Source organism: Cyprinodon variegatus, unplaced genomic scaffold (assembly GCF_000732505.1).
Source record: "Cyprinodon variegatus isolate N-32 unplaced genomic scaffold, C_variegatus-1.0 Scaffold238, whole genome shotgun sequence".
In the NCBI taxonomy this organism is placed as follows: Eukaryota; Metazoa; Chordata; class Actinopteri; order Cyprinodontiformes; family Cyprinodontidae; genus Cyprinodon; species Cyprinodon variegatus.
Window position 1 is genome coordinate 926,845 of NW_015150691.1, and position 8,658 is coordinate 935,502.

Sequence of the window (8,658 nt, forward strand, 5' to 3'; positions counted from 1 at the left end):
GTCCTTGAGCGTGGCCGCTGTATAGAAAATCGTGAAAATCGGTGAGATCCCGAGCACGATCCCAAAAGCGCGAGGGAGGAGCTGGCGAGCACGGAGAACGATTTTCTCCTCTCTAAGTGGCAGTTTCTTGTGCATGTGTGATTTTATTGTGCGGTGGTATATAAACCATGCGCAGCAGTAGTTTGCGAGTATGTTTATTTTGTTGAAATAAATGTGCCACCATAACTGTCCCTGTGTTGCCCTGCAATGGCTCTTGTCCAGAATGTACCTCATCTGTCGCCCATAGACCACATTGAGATCAGATAAGGAACAGAAAATGGATGGACATAAAAAGGTTATGTAACACTTTAGATTACATACATTACACTTAAATAAAGAGAGCTAGAATACGGGGTAAGATTTTCCATGAAAAAAATAAAGAAGACAGCCCTGTACTCCAATGTACTGTTTTATCACACAGTCATAAATATAATACATGCTCAAATGTGAATTTGATCAACATTAATACAGATTATTCACTAATGCGAGTTGTTAATGAAAATAATGCATGTTTGTTTTGTACAATTAAGAAATTGGTCACTACAGCTCTCAAAGAAACTACACTGAAAAAAAACAACAAAAAAGATTTACTTAAAAAATAGATTGTAAGTATTTGCACGCAATTGATTTAATTAAAATGTAATGCTGCAATATCAAGTAACACTTGCCAGTATAAAAGGAATTTTACCTTCCTTATGACATAACAATTGTGAAGATATTAACTAGCAGTTACTTAATTACATCCAAGTTGTATGTTAGATTTATTTAAACAAATTAAGTTAAGTGTACGTATGTGTCTTTCATAGGCAAAAACTGCATTTTACTCAAAATTTTAGGGCAACACGGAGACAAACAACCATTCAGACCCTCACACCTAAGGAAAATGTAGTGAAGCCAATTAACTTAACAGTAATGTTTTTGGACTGTGTGAGGAAGCCGGTAGCCTGACGTAGTCCTACTCAATTCTAGCCAGAATATGAGTCTGATACTGCTCCATAGAGCTGTGATTATGGGGCGTGTTTCGAACGAACCAGAAAAAAAAAATGCCTCTGCACTCAATTGGATAGACCTACAACCAATAAGAGCAACGGAGTGTGTGACATATGTTAAACTTCCCAACCTCAATCGTACAACGTTACCTACTATGTTTACAACATGGGATTAATATCACGACATTGCGAGTTATTTACTAAATCAGACAGTCAGATGATCTGTTACCATTTGTTAGTTAGATGAACTTCGTCCACGACGATACCCATAACATTGGCAAAAGCGGCAGTGCCACCCACTGTGCTTCTGAGCAGCTCTCTAACTTTTCAAATATGCAATAAAACATCTACAACCCTCTGAAAGTGAGAGTTTCAATATTAGTTACAGAAGTATACTCGTATGTAATGTATGATCAAAAATATTTATCTTACAAAAACATGCTCAAAAAAACTTCTGGACGAGGGTCAGAGCAGAAACAGCCACTTAAACTTTGAGCAGTGGTGTAAAGATTATGTATTCCTCTATTTAAATGAAAAAGCATTTACAAATATAGCATTAATAGTAAAAGTGCATTATGTTGTACTGCATTGGAATTTGTACCGAAAAAAAGATAAGATTGGAATGATTTGTAAACAACAAATAGACAGTATTTCATATGCACCACATCCAACACAGATCTGGTAATATAGTCACTACTGAAATATGCAATAAAAATCTTACAAACACACAAACTGAAACAGTGCAATTTCAACTTTTAAACCAGTTGTCCAGACTAGTGGACTTTTAGGAATGCAATTACAACATTAATGAAACAAAATCAACACAATTAAAATTACCAGCTTCAACCGTCTATCAACTCTCAATGAAGAATAAAATGTCTACTAGATATTTGAATAAAGGTATCTTTTATTTTTTGGTCAGATAACATATACGTTATTTGACAAGAAATAAGAAATATTAATTACAGGAAATCTTCCACTAAGATTAACTGGAACCCACTACTAATTGTTGGCATTTGATGCCACATTTTCCTACCTTAAGATGACAAAGTCATGAATGCATTTAGAAAAGCAACTTCAAATTTAGGGTGTTTACTTTTGGGGACAGTTTAAATCCATCCAACTCCAGGAAAAGTTTTTGGAAGACTTCACAAGCGTAGCACAAAGTAGGAGGGTATATCAGTCCCAATAGCAGCGAGCAGGCTTTTGCAGTACTGTTGCACCCTGCCACAATGACTGTCGTCGGGACTACCTCTTGCTCTGTGCATGATCCTGTAACGTCTGGACTCGGAGCAGAAACATTCCTGCTATAAGCTACAGTGCACATGCGCAGTGTGTGCATTTCAAAACGCTACATTTTTAGAGTAAAGTTTCTGTAATATTTTTTGGTTTATGTACATACTGCTATTAAACATTTCAATAGTATAAGGAAATCTAAGTAAAACTTATTCTTTCCCCCAAATTAATGTATTACATTAAAACAAAAAAGGTTTCGTTTTATTTCACAAACTCTAGTTTTTACTATAGCTTAAAAATACAGAGTAGAAATTATGGCAAATACTCTTCAGTGGCAAATACTTTTTTAGTGTACAAAAGGAGTAAAGAAATGGTTCCTTACAGAATCGTCGTGGTGGAGAACATCCCAGATGACTTCTCTCTCCACATGGATGGCAGGCATCACATTCCTCTTTCTGTTGCCTTCCAAACGTTACTGGAACAAGCAAAACTCTCAGTGGAGGTGGTGTCATCTGTCTGGGATTTAAATGCTTGGGATGTAGAGCCAACATCCAGTGCAGCAGCACAGGTATGTGTCTTTATGCAGAAAGTAATCTTTAATTTTTAAGTGTCCTAACAGAGCAAACCCAATTACTGTTTAATTAAAAACCTGTGTCATATTTTTAATGAGGTTACAGCTGCTTAGATGTGAATGTTGGCCTTTTGGAAGACTGAAACATTACTTAAATCCTTGCTTACAGCAGGATAGAACATTTTTTTCTCTTCCTCAGGGTCAGCTTCTGTTCCAGAGACTGCTCAGGCTGAAATCTCGTGGGGTTAAACTGAAGATTGCTAGTAGTCTGACAAACTCTTCTGAGCTGAAATCTTTGGCAGCACACAGTGAGTTACTGTCACATTCTGATCTTATAATGTCTATTTCTTATACTACTGTGACAAATGATGACTGTGGCTTATGTCATCACCCAGCAATCTGCAGCCATTTCCTACTTTTTAAACTTTTTTGCTGTTATGTAGAGAGTTTGGAAAAATGGTGCTGCATGCACCGAACTTAGTTTGTCTTGGAGCAAACTGAGGTTCATATTGCAGTGCCTTGCAAATTATTGTGGAAAAATGATTAATGGTTTTCTACCTTTTAAAAATAATCAGAATCAGAATCAATTTTTTTTGCCAAGTAGGTTTGCACTTATTTGACTTGGTGTTGATGATGCAGAAAAATTAGATATATATACAGAATACTAAATCTATAGGTATATACAATATAAAACATGCAATATACTATATATAGTATATAGCTATTCACTATATACACAGTTAGCTACGCTTTAAATGTAACAGAGGAGGTCTGGAGATGCTACATTGGTGTAGCTTCTAGGTCCTGAACAGCGGAGGGAGAAAGGCTGTGTCAAGTGTCACGGGGGTCGTTGGGCCTTGTTGATAAGGTTGGTAGCGGATGGAAAGAAACTGTTCTTGTACCATGAGGTTTTGGTTCAGATGGCCTCCTGCCAGAGGAAAGTTACTGAAATAGTTTTTGGCTGGGAGTACGAGAGATCAGCCACAATGTTATCTGCAGGCCCCAGAGTCCTGGAGGCATACAGATCCTGGAGAGATGGAAGATTGCAGCCAATCACCTTCTCTGCAGACCGGATGACCCGCTGCAGTCTGCCCTTGTCCTTAATGGTGGCAACAGTTTACCAGATGGTGATGAAGGAGGTGAGGATGGACTCAATGATGGAGGAGTAGAACTGCACCGTCATTGTCCTTGGCAGGTTGAATTTTTTTCAGCTGCTTTGCTGGGCTTTCTTGGTGAGGGAGAGAGTTGATGTTCAGCTCTCACTTTAGGTCCAGTGCGATAATAGTTCCAAAGAAGCGGAAAGACTCCACAGTGGAAACTGTGGAGTTCTTCCTGAAGTCCACAACCATCTTCTCTGTTTTTAGAGCGTTGAGCTCCAGATTGTTCTCCTTGCACCAGGTCGCCGAATGGTCACCCTCCCACCTGTAGGCGGACCCGTCACCATCAGAGACAAAGCTATAAAATGTCCAATTGATTAAAATCTGATACACCTACGGTAAACAAAATCCAGTGCAACCAATCTCTCTCAGATATGTTGAGTGTGTGTGAGACTTTGTCTCGTAGCGAATCCGCCTGCTGTGTGATGCATTCAGAGCTTTGTTAAAGATCATTAGGGAAAAGCATTAAAAACAACGAACACAGCAGACAGTTAAGGGACAAAAAGATAAGTGTTATGATCTACCATTCTGGCATTATTGGTTCTGTTCAGTTTTCACTTTGGGTTTTCAGTCAGGCTTCAATTTATGTTATTCTGTTTTTTACCGTTAAATGTTATATAATTTTTTAATTACTTTCTCTCCTGTTTGGTGGTGTTTAAGTTAAGTCTTATTCCTTATTCTTAGTTTTATTTTATTATTTACAGTTATCTTTAGGTTATATTTCCCAGTTACTATTCATTGCCCTGGTGTCACCTTCTTTCCCATTGGTTTTCTTGATTTTCTCTGCACACCTTTTCCCACTCAGATCGTTACTTCAATCTTTGTCCTGTTAGTCTCTTCTCAAGTATATATCAAACCCTCCTCTGCAGTTTGTCTTTGCTGGTTTGTCGTCTTTATTTCATGTCCGCATCAGCTCCTGTCAGCCACCTCCCGTATTCCCTGTTCTAGGCCTTGTGTTCATTGCCTGATTACTTGTGGATTTATAATACCTCTAACTTCATCATTAAATGTACAAGAACTCGCCTCTGCCTCCGCTTCTGCATTTTGGGTCCATCTACTAACTTCTAAACATCCGGACAATAAGAAGATTAGGTGAAACGACAAAAGTAGGGTAAAAATTCAAATATACCAAAAAATTACCATCCCACCACAGTCTGACAAGCCATAGAAGTGGTGAGCATAAGTCAGATAAGTAGATGTGTGTGTATATATATATATATATATATATATATATATATATACATATTATTTGCCACTTCAGAATTTCCACTACTTTATGCTGGGCTATTACAAAACAGTAAAGGTTTGTATTAACAGAAAAAGTATGTAAAAATTCAAAGGACTTAAGGGGGAAAGCCGTTTTTTTTTTAACATTGGGCCCTTGATTTTATGTTATCACATCATGTTCTACTCACCCATATGAGTTTTGTGTCATTTGAAGCTGTTCTGAAGATATTCGGTTTTGTAATCCAAGTAACGTCTTCCTATGGGGACTTTAAGGCACAAACTAAACTGTTCATAATTTATTCGGATGATGTCGTACACACTCCGCTTTGTTTTAAAAAAATACAAATATAAAAAATATACTTGCGGATGTCTGGGGGACAGTGATTCACCTACATGTTATGAATGCAGGCGTACCATAAAGAAAAAATTATGAACAGTTCAGTTTGTGCCTTCAAGTCGTTGCCCATAGGAAGACGTTACTTGGATAGAACCTAACGGAATATCTTCAGAACAGCCCCAAATGACACAAAACTCACATGGGTGAGTAGAACATGACATAATGACGTAAAATCAAGGGCCCAAAGTAAAAAAAAAACGGCGTTCCCCTTTAAATGCTTTAGCATGTTATTGTGCATATCAGCTGACAGGTCTCGTCATTTATCATAAGTCACAAAAACACGTCAGGGAGCACAGCTGGTGAGCATGTTTCCACCTTTCTCGTCTCATAATACTGTTACAATTTTCCCAGTAAAACTGCTTCTCCCTCCACTGTCTGTAGATGCACAGGTTCATTTTGTAAACATGGCAGCTTTGACTAAAGGAGGTCTACACTCCTCATTCTGGATAGTGGATCGGACGCACATTTACATTGGAAGCGCTGAAATGGACTGGAGGTCGCTGTCTAAGGTAACAACATCCATCAACTGAGCTTGCTTTTTATTAGCTTCTGAGTTGTTCAAGTCTTGCAGTCAAACACAAAATCTATTGAAATTCAGATCTACACTAAATCTGCATCTTTTAAAGGGGCTTCTAATGCCGTCTCTTTTTATTTATCTTGTAATTCAAAGTAGAGGAAAGACCATTAAATATTAATAAGGTAAAACTGTAACACTGAACTGATTATGGGGCTCTTTTGATGTGTCAGCGCTGTATGGAGCAAGAACCAGAGCTGAGTGTAATGAAATAAGCAGCCAGAGGGGAGGAAAACAGACAGGTATAAATGTGAGAGAATATACATTTGGTGTACAGGAGAAACCCGTTGATCAAGGAGAGGAAAAACAGGAAGCATCGGGCAAAAATAAATGTAAATAGAAAGGTCTTTTTGTGTTCCTTTTGGAGGCACATATGATTTGAAATGAACCCACAACAAAGCTTTGATGCTCAGTGATTGACCATGCAAGTGCAGATGAAGAACTAATGTTTCTAGGTTTCATTTTTAGAAACAGCACAGTGTCATAGAATAAATAATGCCATTGATGAACAAACAATAAGAGGCAGCCAGTAAACTTAACAGTTTAGATTAGGGGTCTCCAACCCTGGACTTTAAGATCTAATATCCACTGTCTTCCTGCAGGTTTTAGATGCTTTCCCTTCTCCAACACAGCTAATTCAAACGAATGGCTCGTTACTAGGCCTTTCCCAAACTTGATGGCTTAGTGAAGTAGTAACTCTGTCATTTGAATTTACTGTGTTTAAGCAAGGATGCATCTAAAATCTGCAGGGCAGAAGATAGAGCCGATGATTTTTAGGGGTTTTACTGGTTTGGTGCACATAGCTGTGTCTTAACAAAATGCCAGGTAAGGAAGACATTAGCATTAACCTTGGTCACCAACTGACCTAAGGAATTATCACTTCAGTTGCCGACCATTTTAATGTAATATTCTAATAGCGAATAGATTTTTTTAGAACCTTTTTTTAGTGCTTTGATCCTTTTAATATTTAAGGTAGCTGCAAATAATCCCAACAGTAGAATATAGTAGATATTTTTGCAAACTCACCCAAGGCGAACCATGCAAAGCTCAGAGATTAGCATTAAAATAAGAGATTCATGTCAGATATAGCGGGGTTGGTTGATGATAAAATTGACCTAAGTTCATTCAAATAAAAGCTGAGCATGATGAGCTCAAAAGAGTTGGCAGAAGAAGGTCTGAGAGACTAATGCAATAAGACTGAGAATTGCAAAGCTACAGCGGAATTTAGTTAAAGAGTGTCTGTCGGGCAGAGGAGAGGTTTGGCTATAAAGCTCAGTAACATGATTGGAGAAAACTAAACAAATCACTGCTAATGTTTAATTCTAGCTGCCAGACAGGATTTGGACTTGTTTAATGAACACTAGACGACAGAAATCTGTCCAAAAAAATGCATTTATTATCCCAAAATAGTTTAACATTGATCACACAGCAGTTGATCTCAAACTGAATGACAGAAAAAAAAAATCATCAGGCCGTTGAGGTCCAGTAAAAGTCCAAACCTAAACTAGGACATAAGCTATGCAAGAAATATAGCAACAAAAAAATGTAAACCTAAAAAAGAAAGAAGAAAAAAATCAAAGTTGTGGAGAAGAGTGAGAGAAACCACAACAACAACAACTGAAAGCTGTTTTAGAGATTGCTACATTAAAAGGTTGGTTCTGCAATCTATTTTATGATGGAGTGTACTTTATTTTCCTGTGAAGATACTCAAGATATGTAGTTGTTCCTCATTCTGTCTAACCTTTAGAAAGGGTGTACACTAGAGACACCAACTTTTCTTCTGCATCATTTTTTTTCTCTTTTTCCTGTCACACCCCAAAGAGGAAAGAACTTGGAGTGGTTGTGTATAACTGCAGCTGTCTCGCCCTGGACCTCCACAGAGTTTTCTCATTTTACTGGCAGCTTCACGACAGGGACTATATCCCCTCCATCTGGTCGAAGAGAGTTACAGCCCTCTATGGAAAACACCAGGCCCTGGAGCTGCAGCTTAATGCAACGCCGGCTACAGCTTACTTGTCTGTAAGGGGCTCTTTATTGATGAAAAGAAGATTTATTATTTGTTTATATCCTTAGAGGTTACATTTCATTTATTATCCTGGTCTAACTTTTCTCAAACTTAACCACTCCTATACCTGTCTACACATATAGAAAGTATACATCTATGTATATATATATATATATATATATATATATATATATACACTGCCTGGCCAAAAAAAAAGTTTATTCACTCTAATACTTTGTGTTGCATTAATTTTTCACCAAGATCTTGCATTGATGATGGTAGAGTCTGACCGCTGTGCATAGCCATCTCTATCCCAAAGATTCTCAATAGGGTTGAGGTCCGGACTCCTTGGTGGCCAATCCATGTGTGAAAATGATGTGTCATTCTCCCTGAACCAGTCTTTCACAATCTGAGCCCGATGAATCATGGCATTGTCATCTTGGAATATGCCTGTGCCATCAGG

At 37.9% G+C, this 8,658-nt stretch overlaps 1 protein-coding gene across 3 annotated transcripts in view; it reads left to right on the forward strand.

Moving 5' to 3' along the window:
- Positions 1 to 8,658, forward strand: part of LOC107089086 (inactive phospholipase D5-like) — a 30,142-nt gene that overhangs the window by 15,890 nt on the left and 5,594 nt on the right. For all 3 annotated transcript variants that reach the window (XM_015381642.1, XM_015381644.1, XM_015381645.1), the window contains exons 3-6: positions 2,649 to 2,832; positions 3,035 to 3,143; positions 5,998 to 6,125; positions 8,012 to 8,209. In XM_015381642.1, the coding sequence (XP_015237128.1) occupies positions 2,649 to 2,832; positions 3,035 to 3,143; positions 5,998 to 6,125; positions 8,012 to 8,209 (619 nt within the window). The remainder of the gene's footprint in view (positions 1 to 2,648; positions 2,833 to 3,034; positions 3,144 to 5,997; positions 6,126 to 8,011; positions 8,210 to 8,658) is intronic.